Source organism: Falco cherrug, chromosome 4, assembly GCF_023634085.1.
Source record: "Falco cherrug isolate bFalChe1 chromosome 4, bFalChe1.pri, whole genome shotgun sequence".
In the NCBI taxonomy this organism is placed as follows: domain Eukaryota; kingdom Metazoa; phylum Chordata; class Aves; order Falconiformes; family Falconidae; genus Falco; species Falco cherrug.
Window position 1 is genome coordinate 105523043 of NC_073700.1, and position 25544 is coordinate 105548586.

Sequence of the window (25544 nt, forward strand, 5' to 3'; positions counted from 1 at the left end):
GTAGGCTTGCACTTGTGGAAAACCCACCCACTCTCTGATACCTCTTTTGATGTTTGAAATGGTGGCAGCAGGAAGAGTAGTATTGCCTTTGTCTCCTGCCTTAAACCCCTAACAGTGCTGAACAGCTGTTAGTGGGTGGTTGTGATACTGGCTGTACTAATTGGCTGTAATATGAGCACGTTCTTGTACAGGAAAAAATTTGAAACTAGTGACTTAGTGTTGCTTGGGCCAGAAGCCCCAGAGGCTTTTGCTCTTCTTTCTCATTGAAATTTAAGTTTGTGCAAGGAAAGCTGAAAAACCATTGTCGCCTTGTTTGCATGAAAAACGTTGATTTTAGCCAAGTTCTTTGAGAGAAAATTTCTGGTGGTTTTGACCTGAAATGATTTGCTCAAATGACCCCATTGATACTACTTTCAAAAGCCTTGGATATATCTATCTGTATATGTAAGCACATATATATTATTTATGTATAAATAAGTACATACAATAAACTTTCCTGTCCTTGAAGTTACTTATCACATGCAAGGGTTGAAGTTAGTTGGCAGGACAGAAAAATGTATGCTTTGTTGCAGACAGTGTTTCAAAAAAAGTCCTTGTAGATTCCCAAGTAGTTGTGGCCCTTCAGAGCAATTACCTTCCTAAAGCCATGTGGTTAGTTAATTGTATGTTACAGATCTTTGAATTCTTCAATAATGAAAAAATGTGTCTGTTACAGTAAAAATAAAAGATACAAGTCATAGTGCGCTACAAAAGGAAAAAGAATTCCTCTTTTTGCTTATATTTGGGTAAAGACTGCAACTGTAATGGACAAATGGGGGGTTTGTTTGGTTTTGGGGTTTTTTTTGCCTTTTTTTTTGTTTTTTACTTAAACGCAGATCACTGCAAAAAGTCTTGGTATAGTAAGAAGGTATCTAGTGTGAAGGTTCAGGTTCACTGCTTTGCTTTGCATGTGAATTCTTGCAATAAAAATTTCAGGATTTGCTGAGGCAGCAGGAGAGCAGTAATGTGGAATGAGGCTCAGTCAATGAAGAGCAATAAGTGTAGTGATCAATAATCAAGTGATTTGTGAAAAGCAGTTGATGACAGTGAGTTTATGTTGGTTCCAGATGTGTATGTGCTGTAGGAGCAAGGCATGCTGAAGTGGATAGCACTGTTACACAGCAAGGTAAGCCGTTCCCATTTGCTTCTTGACGGTGAATGTTGATTGCAAATGACATTATTGGGCCGGATTTAAATAATGCTAAGTAAAAGAATGATGATTTTGTCTAAACTAGGGAAATGAGAGGTAGGATGGAGTAGTCTCTTGTGTGCAGTGGCTTAGGGGAAGGTCATTTGTTCAGTTGTTTGGTTTTAGGCTGTGTTTTTGATGGCTTTGCTTATGTGCAGTGTTTACTCTTCATATGACGCTGTGACAGACAAAATGAAAATGTAACAAAGATTTCAAATTGATTGCCATCAAAGTGAAACAAAAATAAATGAATGTGTATTGAGAGGTATATTTTTTTATCTCTGTTGCCCATAGTTCAGTGATCTTTCTTCTATTAATGAAGAAATCTTTCAGGGAAGAAACAAACCTGACAGCATCAAGGTTTACAATGGAAGTAACTGACATCGTTTGGATTTTTATTACCTTACTGATCGTCTCAGGAAACTAAAACCACTTGATTGGTTAGATATTCATTAAATACATGGTGAATGTGTTGCAGCCTTGTGAGTCATACAGTCAACAATGAAGTTTTAGCTGTTGTAATCTTTATACTTTTTCATCATTAAGTTTTTCCCTTCTCTGATTAGAAAAGCTTTGCAGTCCTGCAAAGCTTTTGTCATATAAAAGTTCTTACTCATGCAGGTAATCCCATTAAAATTCCCTGAGACTGCTAGTGTGAATAGTCTGGTAGTCTGGGTCTAAATTAATAAAGGACTCTCATTTCTATTCTTCTATGGTAGCGGTATATCAAACACTGAAAGTGCTTTAAGTGTTCTTTAACCCAAGCTGTAAAAGATACCATAAATTTAAAAAGTGACAGTTTCTATAATGCATAGCAAGAACAGCAGAAATTATGGTGACTACTGAGATGCTAAAATCACCAGTGACTGCTGAGATGCTGAAATCACTGTATGAGTGTCTAGGTAGAAGGAAAATGTGGATCTGATTCTGCTGTTCTTGCACTGGTTTTATGCCAATGTGATGCCACTGACTTCAGTGGCTGCTGTCCTGACTTGCACCTCTACAGGAGTGTTTGTTTGTCTTGCCATTTTGGGAAAATGGATTGTTAGAGATCTGGCTGTAGTGGAAGGAGCACCATACTGTAAGCTCTGTCAGTATCTAAGGGCACTGCTAATCCTTTGTGTTTAACACTTCTCTAACTTCTCTGAAAAAGTTCATTTAGATTGAAGTCTTGTGCATGTCCAGTGAGGTGCAATGTTTTAGGTGATGAGGTTAATCAGACAAACTAATTCTGAGGTTAAAAGCCTTGAAATATTAGACCATTTAATATTTTGTGAAGTCTTCTAACCTTTTGTCAAAAAATCACATTTCAAAATGAGTTAGTACTGAAATTGTCATGTATATTTTATTCAGTAGTCTTAAATGACCTTCAGTGCTAACAAATATTTTAATGCAAAGCAGAGCTGTTATTCTGAAAAATTAAGTAGTCAGGCAAGTCCCAGGGATTTTATCAACTTCTGTTTAGTAAAGTTTGTAAGCTGCTTCATCTGAATCTGCATGGCTGAAGGAAGAAACTTCGTAGGTCTTGCAGAGCTTTAAATTCTACTATGCATGACTTCTCAGAAGTTTTTAACAGCTTCAGCCCACCCTGACAGGTTGAGGGAGATTGCAGATGGTCAGCGGAACTGGAAATATTTTACAGACTCAGCAGCAGTAGTTTTTGCAGAGCACAGTGGCTGAGCAAAGTGCTTAGGCTTCCCAAGAGCAGCCGTTCTGGGTCTGCACTCTGAGCATTTGCTGCAAAGTGCAGTAAGGGAAGTACTGCTGTGAAGGTCTCCCAGAGAAGGCTGGAAAGCATCAGTTATTCTAATTTCTCTGTGTGTGTGGTATTATTCCCATGCTTTCCATGATTCTTTTTTAGAAATATATTGGTTTAGGACAAAAAATTACTTCCAGTCATGTGAGGGTGTTTCAGAAGTACTGATGCCTTTTAATTGTTAGCAACCTATGCTGTATAAAGCCTAATAAAAAAATACTGTGGTGGAATCCTTAAGACAGTGGCCCAGAACAACTTTGCACAGAAAGGATATGTATATTTATGCAAAACTGGAAGCCTATGTTGTATTTTAGCAATATTAAGACACCGTCATTGATTAATGTGTCCAGCAAGCTCCTGGGCCTCTCTGGTAATTTCCTAGATTTTGGAAGGTATTGCTGGAATATCTTGTAAAATAAACAGGGGCTGACTTTTACTAGTGAAGTGAAGCAGCTGTCCCTGCACCAGGGGAGGAGGTTATGGGCTTGAAATGTCATTTTTGTCCATGTTTTCCTCTATTTCCATATTTTTATTATTGAATTATATATGATCAATAAAAACGTACAGAAATAATTTCAAGCCCTCCCCTTATACATACCCTAAAAGCTCTTTTCATGTATGTAACTTATAAAAAATAAAAGGAAATTCTCCCCGATGTCCCCTACCTTCATTTTCCACACACAATTTAACAGAGGAGTATATTAAACTCATGGGAAAGCAATGCAAGGAAAAAGTTACTGCAGTAAGTATCTCATTGCCCAGTAGGTCCTCTTAGGTTCTGATATTCTATGATACATTTTCCTGGATGTATACTGGGACATATACTCAACCTATGGTATTATAGCAATCATATCTTGAAAATGCATTTGCATTTGCTAATAGTGAATCACCCGAATTTGTCACAAATAAAAAATAAATCATCCCAGTTTCTCTTTTTAGTAATTGGATTCCATTTGCACATTTTTATTTTTGATGCATAAGCATTTCTATAAATGCATTACATCTGGGTACTGTGATGAAAAGGTTATTAGAAATGTGACACAGACAGATAGGCTTTGTGTTAAAATAATTCCCCAGCTGCGTAAGTGAAGCCCTATGTTGGCCTTGCATGTCTGTAACAAAAGATTTTAGCTGCTGCTGTAGGACACTGTGTCATCTTGGGGAAACATGGAAAGGTCCAGATCTCCCAATTTGGTTTTCAGATTTTTTACCAATACATAGTCTAGTTGGCTAGACATTTATCTCTAAAACCATAATATTGATGAAGAGATTGAAGTAAATGTATGTTTGACATGGAAGAACATTGTATCAGCCTTGGATATAATGAGGAAGACTTTGGCTGTCAAGACATGGCAGAGAATATGCTTTTTAAGTTATATACAGTATGTTTATATTTCTCAACTAAAGCTGCAAATTATACCCTCAAAACCATGTGCTGTAAACTAGCAGAAATTATGTTCGTGTTGCCATGAATGCAGCACTAAATGCATCCTCTTTGTTTGCAGTCCAAAGGTGCAAGAATAAGATAAATGACAATAACTTGCACATGCACTTGCAAAAACATCTGCTAACCTTTCCAAATGCAGCAGACTTTCACCTTGATGTGTTTACATTGTTTGGAAAATGATCTGCTCTCCATTAAATTCAACATTACAGTGGGTGTAATGAAGCAATAAAATAATATTAATAAAAAAACCCCTTTGCTTGTAAATGCTGCCAGAGCTACCTGAATATTTTATAATGAACAGATAATCTGAAAAAACGATTACTTCTGTGAAAGTATAAATGATAATACTCAAATATAAGCCCTAATTCCTCAAGCTTTTTTTAACAGGTGTTTGTAAATGTGCATTTACAGGGAAGCAAAATGTACAATATTTTGTTTGATCTGGAAATTTATTCCAAAGTGTAACTGATTGAAGCACTGAAATTGCTTTTTTGCTCTTCTATGGTTCTTTGTTTTATAGGCCTATTTGTTTAAAAAATATCCACATAGCAACTTCCTAAAACAAAGGTATAACAAAAAGACTGGGGAGATTGACTTCTAACTTTTGGCTGGTTTTATGTAAGAAACATTGCTGTTTCCTGAGGCCAGAGAGGATTTAAGAATTCAAATGATAGAACTCTGGCAATCTTGAGAAATCATCTTGCAAAGAACAAGACAATAATAATTTCTGAAATTGTGTCTGTGGGGAAAAAAAGCCCCAAACCCTACAAACCACAGATTTCTGACATTCCTCCCGAATTGAGAAGAAAAAAAATAATTCTGGGTTTTATTAAACCCATGCTTATGACCTTTAATTTCCTCTTCACCACCATGACTACTTTTATTGCAAGTTTATTTTATTTTGTTCAGTGTCAGATGGCTGTGTTTTATATGCGTAATAATGATTGTAGGGATGAACTCTGTCTCAAAATTATCATTCTCTATTCTGTGATAGTTTTTTGGGGGGGTGGTGGGGTTTTTTGTTTGTTTTTTTAAGCAGAATTCCCACAGAGCTCATTCATGTGACTTGCCTTTTAATTCTTTTTCTGTTTCATGTTGTATATGTTTATTCATCGGCATATTGCAGAAATACTTAACCACAAAAGAAAAGAAAAAGTGACTTGTGTTTCTGAAGATATAACCTATCAACAAATGAGGAAAAAAACCACTAACTGAACTTAAAAATTACCTCTTTGGATACTGTGGTAGCTAGTGGTTGTATTAGAGTATTAAGAACGGAACTTACTCGTCTGCAAAAATGAGTTGCTCATTACGCCCAAACAAATGTTCATGCTTTTATTGTCTGCTGAAATACAAAGATTTGACTGGGTATTTAGGTACTAGGAAAACTGAAGAACTTTAAGGTGAATACGGCACTTTGAGGCTATCTGGATGACAGGTTGTAGTCTGATGCCACATCAGGGAGTTGATCCAGAGAGGCTGAAAGAGGTGATTTTTACCTGTGAAATCAAAAGTAATATTCTTGGATCAGAATACAGCCAGCGTGATGAGGGCAGTGACCGTCCCCCTGTCCCCCTGTCCTCGGCACTGGCAAGGCCGCACCTTGAACACTGTGCTCGGTTTTGGGCCTGTCACTATGAGAAAGACATTGATGTACTGGAGCGTGTCCAGAGAAAGGCAATGAAACTGTGAAGGGTCTAGAGCACAAGTCTTATGAGGAACAGCTGAGGGAGCTGGGGTTGTTTAGCCTGGAGAGAAGGAGGTTGAGGGGAGACTTCTACAACTACCTGAAAGGAGGTTGTGGTGAGGCGGGTGTTCTCTCATTCTCTTCTCCCAAGTGACAAGCCATAGGAAGAAACAGCCTGAAGTTGCACCAGGGAAGGTTTAGATTAGGTATTAGGAAAAAATTCTTCACTGAAAGGGTGGTGAAGCATTGGAACAGGCTGCCCAGGGAGGTGATGGGATTCCCATCCCTGGAAGTGTTTAAAAAACAGGTAAATGTGATGCTTAGGACATAGTTTAGTGGTGGACTTGGCAGTCCTGGATTGATGTTTAAACTTGATGATCTTGAAAGTCTTTTCCAACCTAAACAATTCTATGATTCTAATTCCAATACCTACAAAATTATGGTAGTTCTGTAGGAAAAGGTCAGTTGTCCTTTCCTTCTGGATGTCTTTTTTCTTTACACCTGTCTCTGGACCCTGCTAGATGGTTTAATTTATGTGTAGCTCAGAGTTAATAACTTGAAGAATCTGCAGTGTTTCACCTGACCTTTAAAATCTGTCCTGATTGCCTACTTTTTCAGAAATAATGCTAAACCCATGGCTTTGTCTAGTACTGGCAGCCTAAATTGTGATCAGACGCTTCTGTCCCTTCTTTTTGAGCCTAGCCAACTCAGAGTGCTGTTGACAGGAGTTTCAAGGCTGAGGGGGGAATTCTCAAATATGGAAGTCAAGAATATAGAAAAAAAATACACTTCAGGGTGCATGGCAACAACAAGTTTTCTTCATAGGCTGAGCTTTCATAGCTTTGCTAGTTGGGCCTTTTGCCATTTTAACTACTGCCTTCTGTAGGTGGTCTATACCACAAGGTGGTGGAGATGGAGGTGAGGCAAGGCAAACATCTTGCTTCACCTTCATAGGAAGAGCATCCCTTGGGGCCTGGGTACCAGACATACGGCTGAACCTGTCTCTTTCTTTGACCCTATTTTAGGCAGAAATCTGTCTTCACAAGGGCCCTTTCTGAAAACGGATTAAATAAAGAGCAAATGAGGGAGTTTTCATGGCTTGGCATTGGCTCTAAGTCACCACAGTAGTGCTTCTCAGATTTTAGAAGCTGATGTTTGCAAATTAATTACTTGGTCTTTAAATAGTTGCAAACCACCCAAAGTGCTCCATTATGTTAGCATAGGCTTGAGAAATAGATATGTATTACTAGCTAATTGAATAACATATGGTGTTGATTAGTGCTTAGCGCTTTTTATAGAACTCAATTAAAAAAATGACTGCAGTATATTTTGAGAGCATGAGATGTCTGTTGGTTGCTTCTGGCATGAGGGAACTGCTGAACCAAGAAATGATGAACTTTTTCTGTTTAGTTCATCTATAAGTTCTTTTAGGAACTCGTGGTGTGTGTGGCTGTGACAGGAGATAGGCTGGAGTCTGTTCCTTTTCTGCAGTATTGAAATGCAGCCCTCCTTGAGAATTTAAGTGCTCTCCTGGCAAAACAAAACAAAAGCCCAGGCTTTTATTTTCTGTGCTGTTGCTCAAGGTATATGAATATAGAATGATCCTATTTCAAATGGATAAAAATCTGCTCTTACAGGGTTCAGTTTGCAGAGATGCATTTCTCGGGATGAGTCCCAGGACATAGACATTTAAGTTACAAAGCCCTCCAAGCCCAAATAACCTCCATCTCCTTCCACTTCATCCCCGTCTGCCCACCCCACCCCCTCCCCCAGCAATAAACACATGAGGAAAACCTGCCTTTATTTCTTTCACTTGATGCAATTTTTGCTCGAGAGGTTATTTTCCTCTTAAATTTCACAAAAATCACCTGGGATGATGATGATTATGATTTTCTTATTATTCACATGGATGATTGAAGTGGTATAACAGCTCGCAGCAGTGAGATTGGGAGGAGCTGGAAGGGTACAGAGGAACAATAAACAGGATAATAAGGTGTTTCTCTCCTTGACTTACCTTTTTTTTTTTTTTTTTTTCTCCTAAGCTACCTCTTCTACTGTATTTTGTGTGGATTTTTTGAAGAGAAAATTTGGTAAATAGTGGCTTTAAATGAGATTTGATGTGTGCTGTACGAGTCAGACAGCAACAAGAAATACTGACTTCTGTCTGTAGTTTTATCACTGACTAGTAATTTAGCTCTTGGATGTATGACCTGAGAAACTCCTCCTTGCTTTTTAGAAGCAAGTGATTATTCTTGCAGTCCTGAAACTCTTAGTAGAAAAGCCTACCAACAGTGTAAAATTACTTAATGCGTGTATTTTCTACATTTTCACATCAGCTTTTATTGTATTATATACTATTTTGTATTTAATTTTCATCTGAGAGACAGTAAAATCTGAAAGACTCAGAACAAAGAAGGTCCTGAAAAATCAATTATTTTTAAAAAAAGCCTTTACAATCCCAGTAGGTTCCCATTCCCCAGTAGCTCTTCCACTGAAATGACGTTCATTCATCCATCCAGAGAAAACAGATTAGTCCTGCAGCATATCCTGAAGGTTACTCAGGTCATTTGGGAGGGAGCTGCATTTCAGAGATGCAGTGCTTTTATCATGAGTGCCTTTTCACCGGTTTTCCATTGTTTGTCCTTCTCATTGCATGTTTGTAACTGCCACAGCAGCAATGTGTAAAATAGACTATTCGTGACCTAAATTGGTCTGGGCTGAAAACCAGGAGCAGGTGCAACCTGATCAAAACTGGAAGGCTGAAGTGTTGGGACCACATCATCCAGTGATAATGGGGGTGGAGGAGGCAAAAGCTGTTTTATTTCTGTATTCCTGATCCTTCCCCCAGGCTATCCTGCTCCCTCCATCCATGTATAAAATAGATGGCAATATGTTCATTTTAAGTTTCTCCCAGCAACAAATTTTATAGAGTCAACGTTTTATTCAGTGAGGTCTATCTAGACTTTGCAAAGGCAAGTTAGCTGTCACTGGTTTCTTGGTAAAGGCATTACAAGTACCCAATGCAAAAGGGGGTTTTGAGTAACCTAACAGGTAAATGGGATAGACCTTAGCATACAGATACCAGCTTTGGGAAGGGTCCTGTCACATATATTGGCTCAGTGTGGTAGAGATTCTTAAAAGGCTGACGCAAAGGTCACTGTGCTACCATGACTGTCATCAAACAGTAACGTCCTATTACCTGAAAGATACAGCACCAAATTTATGTTTGAAAAGATTTGAAGATTCAAGTTATTACCCAGAGGGGTTTTTGTGGTGTGCTGGTAACATTCCCCCAAGACATGAAAGCTGACAAAGTGATAATTAAGGAGAGGATTTTGGTAAGTGGTTGATCTTTTTTTTTTTTTTTTTACTACTCTTCTTTTTTTTTTTTAAACATTGCATTAGCAACAGTTTCTTTGAAAACAGCAGCTATCTGTTCATATCTGTTGTTATCTGAAAACTGGGATTTATTATTACCTGCAAAAGTTCAGTCCTTTTAGCATTTGAAGAGGCTGTTATGGCAGGCAGAGTGAGATTCATCCCATCTAACTTGAGATCTACAACATAGACATCAGCAATGGAAGAGGAATAAAAGTTTCTGAGAACAAAGCACCCAAGTTTATAATTTTAGTCTATGTCACAGTGAGATCTGACATAGGCCCTGTTTGTGAGATTTACAGTGGCTTCAGAGACTAGGGGTGAATAATTGAGATGCAAGCATCTGCATCTTTGATGATTGCCATTTAAATGTCTTTCACAGTCTTGGAATGAAATATTAGAAATCCCTGAATGTTTTAATTAGTGGACTTTGGTCTGTAATGTCCTGTCTGTATATTCTATCCTTCAGCAATTACAGGAATGTATTTGTTGTAGTGACCTGTTGAGAAGGAGATGTGGAGGCATTCTTGAAGATGTACTGTGTCATTCATCAATGGCAAGTGGTCAGCACTGAATACAGCTGACTTAACCTGTGTAGTGGTCTCTTAATCTGGGGTTCATATACTCCGTTGGTCTCTTAAATGTATGCAACATACTTGGCTATTATGTGCACAGGGTCAAAGTCACAGTGACTGGGATGGTTCTATGCTGACAAGACAGTTTGGAAATGAAACAATTACTTGTAATACAAATGAGCGGAGCTTCCTTTGAACATCCTTGAATAGAAAGTGTGCTATTGTCTTTCAGTTAAGAAGATAAGGATTGTTTATGGGAAGGATGTAATTTCTAATCCCTTACATCCAAGCACATTTCAGAAGAGAAATCCCCAGGCAGTAGCTATGTTAGCTAAGGCAGCAAACTCTACAAATTGTAGTTGTGCTCGTTTTCCACATGGGACAGTTTTCTACTAAACAAAGCTATAATGTCATGCAAAGTTCATTTTACTGGTAAGCATCATTGAGCCAAAATTGAGTTCAGCGCTCTAGGGAAAACAAATGTAAGCATCTATCTGCAATGCTATTTAAATTGGCTTGAAATTTTGAGTTCTTGGTTGCCTTACTCATTCCTTTCCAGTTCACTGCAGTCTTCATTAGGGTTCCTAAAGATTGAGAAGTTAGCTTTCTTTTTTTTTCCTTTTTTTTTTTTTCTTTTGGGGGGGGGGGAGAGGAAAGTTATCTGCAAAACTGATGACTTCATTTGCAAGGTGAACTCTATAATATGATGGTAGGCAAGGAGGGTTTTCATTTAGTGCTTATCTATTTCCACATAGGATCAGCAGCTCAAACCAATAAGATATCCGTAACAATTTAAAATTGCTTTTGAAATTAAGATTATAATGTTTTCTTCTAATCATATTCCATGTAATCTCCTAATAGAATAAAAGAAGGATTCTTTTCCTTAACCCCACCAATCAAAATTGCTTCCAAAACCTTTCACTCCAGAAAACAGAATTATGCAATGATGTAGGAATGAACTGAAATTCTGCTGCTTTGCAATAATTAATCTGCATCTGCATTAGTTTAAATATTTGGTGGATCTTTACAAGATTCCACAAACTTGATTTACTTTTTCCTTTCAAATACTAGTTAGAACGGTAAATTTTATTTTAAAAGTAGCTCAGGAAGTTATACTCAGTTGGATATCTTCCCCTTCCTTATCCTTTGCTCTGTCTGTTTCCTTGTCCTTTAAGGAATACTAAGAAGGACTCAGGATGTTTTTAATCCTAAAGTACTTCTGTTTTTCCAGAAGTTTTTGTCTTCAAGTTTGGGATTTTTTTTTTTTTTACTCAAACCATTTGTGTCCAATCAACATACTGTGTACTGCTACGTAAGGCTGTCTCACAGCATCGGCTCAAGTGGTTTGTGCAGGTGTGTAATGTTTCACTTTAGTTGTGCCATTACATATTCAGAAGTCACTGTATATCTGTAAAGAAAATGGTGGTAGGCAGTAGTGTAATATGTATCCTGGAACTTCTGTTTTCCTAATTGTCACCTAGTCTGCAGTTATAAATTGTCCCCTTCTTCGTCCAGATTTGAGAGACATGGCAATAGGCAAAAATGTATTGAAGCTCTAGTGCAATCATAACTTTCTAATGAAAGCACAAATCAAATGCTAGAAGCTTGAATCATTTATTTCCAGGGTGGAATTTCCCTTATTATTTTACTGTGCCTTTATAGAGTATGCATTTTATACTTTCTTTTTCTGGAATGAGATTAGAATGCAAGACAGAAATATTCTATATGCCAAAAATAAACTCTCATAGATTAGGCTGTGTTGACTGGAATATTAGAGGGATGTAATAACATGCTAATACACTTTATTAGGTTGCCAGTTTATCTGTGTAAATGTTTCAAAAGGAATTAGACGTGTATACACAATACACAATGTTTGTTTAATTTACTAGATTGTATTTGCTTACAAAGTTTTACATCTTGGTTAGAAGATCTGTTTTATTATAGTAATCTCATGCCTATATGACTAACACTATAGATCTAGAGATATATTGTACTTGTAATTTTAAATTTGTACTGCTCTCTAGTGGGGAATGCTTTCAATGCAAAAGATTGATGTATATTAATTTACAGCATGTATATTAACGGGGATTCCTGAAAAGTTACTGTCATCTAGACCAATTCAGTTAAACTAGTGCTTTTGGGTTTGTATTTTAATCCTTGTAATTTTGATTAAAGATTGAATTTCTTAATTTAAAAATATTTTAGACAGCTGAATATAGCTCTCTTTAGAGTGAACAATATCTCCAGCAAATTACAGAAGGCTGAGAGGTTGATGGATTGCTGCTGCTTGCTCAGGAGAAACCTCCTCCTTCTATTAGAAGAGATATGGTACAGACCTTCCGTAGTCAAACCTCAGGTTTTCTCCTAAGCTTCCACCGTCTCATAAGGGGTTGTTGTGATTTGTCAATAGAAGTTCCTATGAGCACAACTGGTATAATAGGTTTGACTTACTTTTATGCTGCTTTTTTTATCCTCTTTAATTTTGCTTTGGAATTAGGTGTTTAGCCTGCTTTCTCACCTCTTGCTTTAGACAACTAAAATCCTAGATAAGGGTTGACTGTACACAAAAGCAGAAATAATAATGCTGACTGAACTGGTTGAGTGAGGTTTTAAGCTATAGCAAGTGCAGAGCTCCTCTCAGAACGGGGCATGTACTTTCTTAAATGAAATAGGGTTTAGATAGCATAGAAGAACACAATACTAATTAGAAAGCATACAAATCTGAAAACTAAGGTTGAAACTGTTTGGAATACTGATAGGTATAGATTTGCAGCTTTAGGAAAAACTTGTCTTTATGGTTTGATTGGAAGGCAGTAAATGACAGCAGGGCTGTCAAAACGTTTAGCTGGTGAAATTTACAATACTTGAAGCTCTCGAGAACAATTTGCAGTATTTTGGTGTAATCAGACACAAATCTGAAGACTTGTTTAGACTTATTTTTAGGTACTGAACCTTGTCTGGATCTGGGATTAAAGGCATCTGTAGCACATTTTCTTGTGTTGCTGCAATCATCTTTCTTGTCTCTAGGTTGACTGATTTGTCAGTTAAAGACCAAATAGTATCATATTGAAGGCTGCAGTAATTTTGTCACTCAAAGTACAGATTAGATTCTTCGGCTAGACCTTCATTTATTCACAAAGTCTGGGAGAACAAGCAGTTCAAAGATTTATATGTTTTATAAAGGTCTCATCAAGATGCTAAGTTGGTGTAACATTTTTGCACTCCTTGAATAGTAAATTAGGTTTGCTGTGCTCAGAGCACTTGTTCACCTGTGCCGTTTCTGTCCACCTTTAATCACATAAACTCCTATTTACATTGGTTTCAGCTGAAGTTCTACAGGTGGGATTGCCTTCTCATTTCTGTAATTGTTGCAGTTTCGTATTAGCCAAATTGAAGTTAACTATCCTTGAATTACAGTCCTGGGAGGTTGAGATAAGAACTAATGGAATATGTTTATTATTTGTCTTTGAACTATTTTGAACCAGAGATGTTGTGAAATTATTAGACTTGGGCTTGAAAGCATTCACAGGAGTGGAAAAAGTATGACTAGGGGTTGCTAAATATGTAATTAATAAACTTGAGTGAAGTCTATGCATTTAAGCTTAGCTGACTAAAATGTAGGGGCTTTATATTTTTCTTCTGTTGATTGCAACACCAATATATATAAATATGGGAAACAGAGACTAACTTTCCCTTCCCCCCCCCCCTTGATTTTGATTTTTTCAGCTTCAAAAATGCATCTTGCATTTCTAAGTGCTAAAACAGCTACAAATTTGTAGCGATTAGTCAAGTGGAGTATTTGAATGTAGGAGTGTGTGTAATGGAATGGTAACAATAGGTTGCTCTCCACACAGAGTTTATTGACCTATTTATTGTATAGTTTATATTAAAAAAAAATCAAAAAGTGATACATATGGATTTAATCCTAGAAAGGATTATAAAATAGTTCTGCTGTAATAACTACTTGTATTTCTGTAGTGGATTGACCTCGACTGGCTGCTGGACACCCAACCCAGCCGCTCTCTCACTCCATTTCCACACGAGGGCAGGGAGGGGGAGATAAGGTGGAACAGCTTGTGGGTTGAGGTGAAGACAGGGATAGCACTTACGGGTTACCGTCACGCGCAAGAGAGAATCAGCTTGGGAAAAATTAATTTAATTTAGTGCCAATTAAAATAGAGTAGGATGGTAAGAAGCAAAGACAAAACCCTAAACCACTTTGTCCCTCTGTCCCCCCACTTCTTCCTTGGCTTAATTTCTCTCCTGACTCTTTTACACTATTCCCCCACCTCTGAGCAGTGCAGGACAATACGGGTTGTGGTCAATCCATATTACTTCATCTCTGCTGTACCTTACTCCTCACAGTTCCTCTGTACCAGCAAGGGGCCCTTCCCATGGGATGCAGTCCTTCACAAACTGCTCCAGTGAGGGTCCTTCCCGTGGGCTGCAATTATTGAAAAGCTGCTCCAGCATGGGTCCTTTCCATGGGGTCACAGGTCTTGCCAGAAAACCTGCTCCAGTGTAGGCTCCTCTCCACCTGCATGGGCTCCTCCATGATCTGCAGGTGGGTGCCTGCTCCACCATGGACCTCCATGGGCTGCAGGGGGACAGCCTGCCTCACCGTGGTCTTCACCAGGGGCTGCAGGGGAGTCTGCCCTCCAGTGCCTGCAGCACCTCCTCCTCCTCCTTTTCCACTGTCCACAGGACTGTTTCTCTGAGTTGTTTCAGCTGCTGGACAGTGGCTGAATATAGGTTATCTGTCTCAAACAGGTTATCACAGGGGTGCCACATCTATGGCTGATGGGCTCAGCTTTGGGCACTGGTGGGTCAGTTTTGGAGCTGCCAGCAACCAGCTGTCCCCAGCATGGGACAGCCCCTGGCTTTGTCCCGGAGGGGCCGCCCTCCAGCACTTAGGCACCTGCACCAATACAGTGTCCCAGTGAAGGTAACACTTAAGATGTCATAACCTTCATCTAGACTTTGCAGAGATTTCTAACTTGACATTTGTAAGGTTCATTTTCATAAGATAATTCTTAAAAAGTTAAACTAATCAATGGTTAAAATAGAAATAATTTTAAAAAATATTTTTTTAAAAAAATCCCTGTGACAGGTTGGCTCCAGTGATAGATTTGGTAGTGCCCCTGAACATCTGAACATTCATTGAGTGGCTGTGAAGTTACTCATATTAAATAGCAGAGCTAAAAAACATGAACAAAAAGCAAAATACATGAGCAGAAATGTAGTGTTAAGATAGGAGAATGCAAAGAATGATTTTCTGCCTTTTACTTTTTTGCAATTTTAGAAATCTTGTGTGTATTGTTTTGTATTACTCATCAATTTTCCCTCTTACAGTTTTTCACCCTGCAGAAAATATGAAGAAGCCCTGGAGCCCTGATTTACCAGTCGACAACCACTCATACAGTTCAGATTTCACATCCGTCCTGGACAGGGAAGGTGAGAAAGAATTAGGACCTGATGGCACTGAAGAAAAGAAGGAGAGAGAAAAGAAACACACCAATTTCACTTTGTGTAATGTTTGTAACATTCAACTGAACTCTGCTGCTCAGGCACAAATCCACTACAATGGCAAATCCCATCAGAAGCGGTTAAAACAGCTCAGCAATGGAAATCTCAAAACTGATAATGGTAAGCATTAAAATACACACTTTTTGTCATGATTTGATCTGAGAATTGCAGCAATGGTTAGGAATGTCAATATATGTGAGTCTCAGCATTTTTTTTTTTAATGCAGCCAACAATTTCTTTGAAGTTAAGGCAAAGACTCTTGGTGACTTCAGAGTGCTTGGGGTCATCCCTAGCATGAGCATCTGGTAAATAGTTAAAGGTATACCATCTGTGGTGTTACAAGTGGTTTTCATTTTATATTTTGTTTACATGATGATGTTGATTCAGATTCTTTCTCATTCTGTTTGCATTTTGATGTTTTTTAGCATAATCGGTGATATTCCATATTTCACAGTCTACTAGAAAGGCTATACTTGCTAGGGGTACGTTTGCTTTTAATGAATGTAAAGCAGTTGCAGAATAAATTGAAACAAATACATTACACAGAACAAATACGTTCCCAAACTCATTTCACTTTAGTTTGCTTATTCAGGTTTCAAACCAATATCTAGCATAATTCTGTTTAAAGATCATGACTGAAGTCAGACAGAGGTGGAACAAAGGTTATTTTGATTTTAATTTATTTCATTGACAGCTTTGAGAAAAGCATTTTGCAGTAGGTGGCATGTTTCCCTATCATCAGTGTGAATTGTATGCCTCAAAATAAAACATGTTTGTGGCTGTCTGAACAAAAGTAGATCACGTGAGAGAGGCACACAATGGTCCCTAACAAGAGAAAAAAGTTACTGTGTTACAGTCTTCTCAATTTCATAACAGGTAGTACTCAACTTTGCTGTACTGTGGGTAGTTGTACTTTATTATTCTATCTGCTTCTATGTACCATGTCACAGAAATTATGGTCTTAATATGATGTACTCCAGACTTTCAGACTTTCTTTCTTCAGGCCATGCACGTTGCTTAATATTTTGTGCCGTGAGTTGCTTCCTGTCCCATCTGCAGAAGGATATGCAGAAGACTAATCCTTAGATAGCATTTAAGAGGTATTTTAATAATCTGCTTTGTCCTGGCTTTAAGAGTGGGAAATAATATGGGTATGTTGCTGAAGTGTGGTGCACATGAGTGCTTTGCTATGTACAAAGTGTAGCTCATTTCCTCAAAGCAAAACAATAAAACAAAGCCCATAACACTGAACAGCACGAATCATTCTGTCTTTAAGTGGCAGGATTATAACATTTGGCACTGTTCATAGTTCAGGCCTAGGAAGGACGCTACTACCACTAGTAGGAGCTGTGAACATGCATGAAGAAAGATTGACTTCCTAATTGATTAAAGATGCAATATGGTTATCCACCAATGCATTCTTTCTAAAACCAAATAAATGCAGTCTAATATTATTTATATCTTCAGTTAAGTTAAAATGGTGTTATCATTGTTATTAGCACACAAAAAAAATTGCTAATGATACAAAGTGTGTTTCTTCAGTTCATTTTCTTGTTTTAGTCCATGGTAGTGAAAGTATTAGTAATTAAGCAATGCTGAAATTAGTGTCAAAGGACTTCAGTCATGCTTCAACATTTGTATTCTAGAGAGGGTCAGAGTACTAGCATAGTGGTATGTTTCTTATTTCTTCCTTAAAAGTATCCCTGCGTCATGTGTAGCTGCATCCATTTGTAGTCAGAAAATAGCTGACTGACTATCTAGCTCTTTGTTTCAAAGTGCAGTTATTTGTGGGGGTTCCCTGTTTGAGATGCCTTTTCTAAGTCAAGTAGAAATTGGAACCTGACAGACCTTCCACAATAATAGGTTTTGTCACAACTGGCGTATCTGAAGTATGGGCAGTTTTTTTGACAAATGATTGTTTTGTCGATGAGACCCGAGCAAGCTCAAGTGACATATTAGCATGACTAAAAAAAAAAAATAAAAATTATAACTTGACCATTTTGGCTTATCATGTGCACACAGATGATGCTTTCTGAAGGTCACTGATGCAGCTACAGTGCTGTTAAAAATGCACAGCACTGTTTATTCAGTGTATGTCAGTAGGTTGCTTTATTTATGAGAATGATATTTCTTGTGTAGAAGTCTGATTGTCACACAAAACAGCTGTTGTGCTCAGTGTCCAGGTTAACGGTCTAGTCATTCTTGAGACTAAATTATGCTGTAAATCAAAATCAAGTAAAGGCTCTGCTTTCTGAAATTGTCTTCTAAGGCTTCGTCATCAGTAGTTATTCAATATATGTCATGTTGAATCAGTGAAGTGCTTGCACTATGCACAAGAAAACCTCGTTTCCAAATACAGCGATTCATGGAGAGTACTGGAGGTTGTATATGCCTTTGCAAAGTCGCGTGCTCACTTAGAACTAACGTGGGTGGAAAGGTTGGAAAAAATACTGGAATTGTGATTCTCCTTGTTTTGTTTTCTCTCTGAATTATTCCTGCAGAGCAGGACAGGTTTGTGTCTTGTATGTCACGAGGGGTAATAGAAATGGATGATTAATTCATATGAAGCAACAGCCCATATCTTCTTATTCCTAAATAATTTGCAATGGAATGCTGAGGTAGGGTTCAGCTGTATTAGCATTTGACTGTGTAATTAAAGTTGTCATGCTATAGTGTCATCTTCAAACTGTGTGAAGTAGCTTTTACCTTCTGGACGTAAATAACAAAGCATGTTATTATACTTTAATATCTCTGCATAATTTCATAAGGTAAGTTGCTTAAGCACAAACCCTATTAACCCTGCAAATGTACAATTAATAAATGCTGTGCATTGTGGGGATAAAAGCAGCATTGCTTTGCTGCTGTATTGGTATCTGTACTGAATTTGAACAACTCACCTGATTTATGCTAAAAAGTTTTGCTAGTTGCCTATCTGTCAGCTTGATAGCTTTACTGTATGATACCCACTTGGTTCCTTCCTGGGGCAGAGCAGCCTCAGAGGAGCACACTGTGCAGGGTCACAGAAATGATGTGAACCCGTTGTTTCTTGTGTCATTACTTGGTACAGTGATTTGTGATGACTTAACAGGACATAGTGAGACATCAGCATTTCTGTTACTGAAGTCTATATGCTTGGAAGTAACACAATTTTTTGTGTTCTTTCCTCCTAATAATTGCCTTTTATGTCACTTAAAAAGACTTCTCACACTGTCCTCATTACACCCTACAATATATTGCTCTTGGGGGTGATTTTTTTGCCTCTCTGCTCTTGTTCATGCAGTAGCAAGGTGACGAGTGAGTCAGTGGAGATTTTGAGTTAAGTTTTGGGATTAAAAGGGGGCGAAATGCATTTCCTATCTGGTCTTCCAACATGGCACCACTGCTCACAAAACCAGTCTGGATGCTGTAGGAAGAGGTGACCTCTTGTGGGAAATTGTGTATTCTAACCAGCAAGAGTAAGACTCATGTTTCTACTTACAGAACGGAAAAATAACTGTGGATGCAAACGTGTAACACTACCAGTGAGAAAGCTGATATTTCTAAGATTTTATGTAAACCAGCATTTCCCCTGTGCTTCCTTTCATGTAAATTCCTGAATCATCATGAGTGAATGAGGCATGGTTAGGACAAATCCTAAAACTGCTTTGCTCTGCAATACTTTCTACAATGCATTAGATAACAAGTGGAGAAATAATAAGGCAGATGAGAAATGGCACAAAATTCATAGAACTCCTTTCACTTTAAAAATTGATTTCTGAAACATTATTCATTCGAAACATAGCAGCCAGTAAGGCACTTGGCAGTACTTTTTTTATCTAGCCCTCTGAATTCATAACCCAGACAAAAGACTATCCAGTTTAGCAAGTTTAATTTACTTTCTTTTAAATTAAACCTGCCTCCTTTTTTTTTTTTTTTAATGAAATTTCACCTTAGTAAAATTTTATTGTGGTGTAATGAGGACAGTGAGTGCATGGAGGAAAGAAAGGGAAAAAATCAGAATTAAATATCCCCCCCTTTTTTTTCTTACCCCTTGCAGATAGCAAATCTCTTAATTCAGCACCAGAAACTACCTAAGAATGAATAACAATTTGATTATTTGCTTGTTATAGTTATGCTGAAATATACACTAAAATATGAGCAAAATTTGTTTCGCACATTTTATCAGCCACTTTTGGTGGTTGAATGTAGTGCCCCATAACAACTCTTGAGATGACATTTCTGTATCAACACAGTAAATTTTTGGGTTCTGGTCAGAGCAAATATTTAATCTTTTACAACTTTTTCTTTTTTGCACCAAAATTCTGACCTTACAGTCCTGCAGGCAGGAAATCTAGAAGATTCATGTAAGCCACTTGCAGAATCTCCTTCCTTGTACTTCCCTGTTGCCAGTTCTGTGCTGCTGCAATGCTTTATGCTTCTGCTGTCATGTTTTTTGATCCTAAAACCTGGCAGTTTTGGGGAAGACAGAGTCTTACTTTGAGGTGGTAAGCTGCAGCTTTCAGGGAAATGGTGTCACCTGTTATTCCCATTGCATTAGTCCTCCTTTCAGAGAAAGAGAATTGCAAAGGGCATTGAGGAATAGAGGAAATCTTCAGACAAAGTATATTCTCCTTCAGAGGAGGCATTTTCTGTTAGTTTCCTGGGAAACAAATATTGTCACATCAGCTTGAGATGTGTCTGGAAGTCGTCTCTCTTGCAAACTTTTTTTTTTTTTAAAATGTCATGTTCTGATGCGGAGCCTCACAGCCAGTTAATGGTAAATCCAGTATGAGTTATCTTCTGGTTTTAAGCCTCTAGTTTGTGGGTCATAGATACCAGTATTTCGTAAAGAAGGACAGCAGATTCCTTCTGGGTATTCTGTAATACCTCCCAAATGTAAAATGTCTCTGGACAAGTAGCACTGGCTGAGGGCAGTGTGTTGTCACTTCCACTGCTCCCAGATGTACATCTTTCTTATTCCAAAGCACTTGTCTGTTTTCATCATGTTTCTATTCTAGTCAGTGAATTATTAACACAGTTTCTGTGTTTAAGAGCATTTTTGCAAGCAAGATATGCTTTTAAGGCACTACTTGTGTTTGCAGAATTTATTTTTTTTAATTATATTTAGAAGTGTAATATCCACTATATATGACAACATAGTTCAGTACCAAGTTTTATCACAAGGTAACTTCTGTATCATTGAATGAGTTAAGTTTAAGAAAGCGCCAGCTCACACCAGCAACGTGCACAATGTTCATATTCCCCCTAATAAGCGCAGTAGGATCCATTTGGCTTTGTGAGTATGCAAAAAATGACGGGTGGGTTGTTATTGTGGAGAAACTCTACATGTGTGCAAATATCCACTGTAGACTTTCTATAGTTAGCTGACTGCTACCTATTAAAAATAAATACAAAGAGATGTTACTAAATTTTAATACTGATCAATCACAGGTAAAAACTAGCATCAAGAAGTTGGGGGAAGGCTGGGGAGAAAGTTTAATGAGTGCACCCAGAATAACTTCAATAATGCCATGCAGTCACAAAGCTAACATATGTTTTAGTAATTCCCAAAACGTTCTTTTAGATTTGGGGAAGAGAAATTCATAATAGTTAAACAATTTTTCATGTAGTTTATCTGGTAATTGGTCCACTGAATATGATGACAGAATAAAAAAAAAAGTCTAGAAAACAGTTTTTATTAATTATGATTAATTCCTCAGAAACTGGAGGATGAGTAGAAATTTATGGCTAAATACACTTAAAGTATTTTTGCAGTTCCTTATGGTTCATTGAGTGCACTTAAGAATGTGTTTATATCCTTTGTTGAAGCATGCTTTCGGTCTCAGCTGGCAAATTCCTTTCTTTTCTACCATCTTAGGTGACAACTGAATAAAACCTGCTGTGGCAGTTTATTAAGAATCAAACTGTTTGAGGTATGTGAAGAGTCTGAACCATACCTCTGGGTCTAAACAAGCCTTGAAAAGGTTGAAAAGTTTACAAAGAATTGGGTTTGTTCTCGTTTTCTGCATTGATTAATATAAGACGGTAAAGATTCTCTTTTAATATCCCCAGCTGGATAGAGTGCCCTCCTTTTGGATACCATCTCCAAAGCAAGATGCTTAGCAAGTTGTGTCCACCCAAAAGGCATGCATGTTTGTCCATGAGAAATTCTGCAACAGTGTTAGACAGCTGAAACAAATCCAGAAGTGGGTCTTTGCTGCCTTATAGCAAACCTGGGTAGGGTTTCTCATTGCTGTGTTAGGACAGTGGGAGCTGAGGTACTTAAATTTTGTCTTCAACAGCACACAAAGGCTGCTGTTATACGCAGGTTCGAGGGTGAAAATCTTCACCCATTGCGTGCCTGCTTGCTACATTTAATTCTTTTCCATACTCGCAGATCTTACTCTGCACAGTCCAAATGTCATTCTCTCACAGTTCGCTTGTCTTTGTTAGACATTTATGGCCTCATGTCTTCAAGTCTTTATGTTGCTCTGAGATGTACATCGCTTTTTCTTCTGTGTTGAAAAAGAGCTGCCCTTTTAGTCCTCAAAGCTGTGCTTAAAAAACGCTTGCGAAAAGCGGGAAAGCTAACTGTCAGCTTGCTCTCCGCACCTCTGCTTAACATCAACGTTGCCTCTTTTTAATCACTTTTCTTTTGTGTGTCTTCTGTTGGTTGTTTGGTTTATTTCCCTTCCTGTATGGTTCCAAGCTAGCACCTGCCATACACCCTGAACTGGTTTGTCTCTCTATTTTAAAGTTAATACTGGTTTAGGTAAGTATTGTCTTAATGGTTTATGCTGTAACAGGAATATCGATAATAAATACCAAATTAGCTGTATAAGGTTTTTACTCTGGGAGCAATCTCTGTCCGTCTGTGGTGTTCTGAACTGTGCAAAGATGTTGGTCTGCCATTCTTTGCTTCTCCCTGAGTGTGGCACCAGTCGCATTTGTGAGGATGCTGGCATTTGATCTCTGCTTGCCTGTAAGAGCTAACAGACTGTTGAAACCTGTTTTGCAGGGTCTCCATTTAGTTCTGGTTATATCACTAGGTCCAATATAGATTATGATGACTGTGGCTTCCTTCCAGACCTTCTCAGTATCTTGTCTTCTTTTAATATGATGTGGTCTGGTTTTTTTTCTGCACTGGCATCTGGTAGGCAACAAATCTATGAGTCATGACAACACACTAAGTTTATCAACATTTCCCAGTGTTAATTCCCTGAGAGCTAGCTTTTGCCATATTCAGTTATTTTTCTTTCGTCAAATATAGAACTCTTTTCCTCAATGAGGCTGTAAAAGGATAAATTTGTACCTCTCATGTGGCAGTATTTTTTTAATTTTTAGGATATCACAAAATTTAAGAAGAATTTTTGAGCTATATTCAAGTAGAAGAAAAATAAAGCAGATATCATCAAATGTGACACATGTTCCAGTAATCCTGACTTTTTCCTATTTATGGCTTTTTATTTCTCTGATTCAAAATATACTGTCTTCCCGATAGTCATGTCACTGAAATAGTTAGTTAATTTTTTATCCTCTGACATGTTTCGCCAGTAGGGGGATATATATCTCAAGATCAGAATTTTAAGATCAGCTCCAATAAAATTAATTACAAAGTGCTATTGATTTCAAGAGAAGGATGCAAGTGCCTCACTCTGTTGTGGAACTTAATGTTAGCAGACACTTATGCCAGTTCAGTTTACATCATTGAGGAATCACCAATTCTAATCTACAGTTCACACTGCTACTGTGAATCGCCAATTCTAATCTACAGTTCACACTGCTACTGTGGGAGCAAGTTGACCTGTATGATGTCTTTCCTTTGTTGCTCACACTAGCGTTTATAGGTTAGCCTGGCTGGAGTCCCCATGCAGACAGCATTGTAGGTGTAGACATAATCAAGATTCCCCCCAAGGTTTTCCGTATGTATGAAATTAGAGAGCTGGAAAAATACGGTAATTATAAGCAAAGCAGCTCACTCACTAAACTAGTTCTTTGTTCTGTACTCAAAATTAAAATTCATCTCTTAGACGCTTTATGTGAGGCTTATATGTCTTTGAATGCAAGACTCACCAGGGGATGTTATATAAATTGTTATAAGGAATATAACATGAGTGTATGACTTTGTGATTATAAAAGTAATATTGAATGTATCTTTTTACAGGCTTTAGTGGCATAATGACTATTAGATTAAAACCAAAAACAAGACAGTCTCCCGCTGTGCTGGAACCCACAATGTTGTAAAAGAAAAGTTTAGTGAGGAATAATTTTGTGATCAAACATGTTATGCACTTAAGCAATTTCATTCTTATCCAAGTATAGTGAAAGTAAAACTGGAAATGTCAAAATTACTCACTTTGGTATTTCTGAATCCGGTTGGTTAGCAATTGTGTCAAAGATTATTCAGAAACAGAGTATTACTAATTTTCTTCTGTTGATCCTGTTCCATTTGCAATAGTTCTTGGGAGCACTTAACAACTCACCTGTGCCTTTTTTTCCCCAGGAGAACTTAATCCCTACTTTTTGAGTAATTTCATTACATCCCAATAGAATAGCAATATTGTTGACAAGTGGATGAAAAAATTCCTCCTTCCACTTCCATTCCTGTCCTCAAATTCAATAGAGGTTTAAACCTTGGCAACTTACACTGTGCACAGATATATTTTTTTCACTGGGGAAGGACAGAATTTGGTCTTTTTCTTGGTCCTCAGTTTTAACCATTCTGATAGTATGTCCAGGTTTTTCCTAGGGTATTGTTTGGGTTTGTGGTTTGGGGTTTTTTTGTTTGTTTGTTTGTTTTTTAATTGGATAATCAAACTGGAAAAAAAACCCAGTGATTACATGGTTATAATTCTGACTGCATTTAGATCAATTTTCCTTACTTTTGAGTCATATTACTAGTCATAAAACTTTTTTGTAGTAAAACACAGATGGAAGCATATGCATAGCTGGTCATTCTCAGCAAACCTGCAATTTCAGTGCTGCCTTTTTCTACTTTTGCTGTTTAAAAAATAGTATCTTTAATGTATGTTTTTTCCTAGAAGAGGTAGCGGAACTGTACTGATAAACTGACAGCATTCTTCTTACCGAAGGTAGTTGAGACAAGGACCGTAGGCAAATGTAGTCAAGTTCAAATTTAAATACTGCCAGGGATGTCCCTCCACTCAGTAGTGATACCTGGTACTCTGAAGTGTCTTTGCTATGTGATACATTAAAAATCAGAAGTCTTTAAAAGAAGCAGCTCACCTTTTTGGAGTAGTCTCTGATCTCACACCCATAGGGCATTATGGTCAAGCCTGTAGGAATTTTTTTCTTGTGGAATTGTGTACGGGGAAAGTTGTCACTGGCAAGCAGAATAGTACATTTTAAAGGGACCTGTGTGTGAGGAATAGAAAACAGTGATGCCTGGAAAGGGGTAAATGTTACTCCCATCTTCAGAAAAGGCAAGAATCAGAAGCCAGCCAGTCAGTTATCAGTGGCCAGGGAGTTTATGGAACAAGTCTCTATGAAAGCCATTTGCAGGCATATGAAGTAGAGGAAGGTGATTGGGAACAGCCAACACACATTTACATGCAGACTTTGCAAGACCAACCTGATTATGTTCTACGGTGAAATGACTGGCTCTGTGAACGTGAGGATTTAGTTTTCTGACTGAAGAAAGGCTTTCATCATGGTCTTCCGTAGGATTGTTGTAGCCAAATTGGTGAGATAGGGGCTGGGTGAAGTGGAGTACGAAGCAGAAGCTGTCCAAACTATCTGGTTCAAAGCGCAATGATCAACTTCGCACAGTCTAAGAGCCAGGCGATTGGTTACGCACCCCTCAGGGACTGAGTGAGGCCAGTGCTGTTTAACACTTTCGTTAGTGACCCTGGTCATGGGATGGAGTGCACTCTTACCAAATCTGCAGATGACACTAAACATGGCGAAATCATTAGTATGATGGAGTGCGGAGCTGCCATTCACAGGAT

The 25544-nt window shown here is 37.9% G+C and overlaps 1 protein-coding gene across 1 annotated transcript in view; it reads left to right on the forward strand.

The window, feature by feature from the left end:
- ZNF385D (zinc finger protein 385D) overlaps window positions 1–25544 on the forward strand; it is a 436840-nt gene that overhangs the window by 72439 nt on the left and 338857 nt on the right. Inside the window, exon 2 of the mRNA XM_055709861.1 lies at window positions 15424–15717. Coding sequence (XP_055565836.1) covers window positions 15424–15717 — 294 coding nt within the window. The remainder of the gene's footprint in view (window positions 1–15423; window positions 15718–25544) is intronic.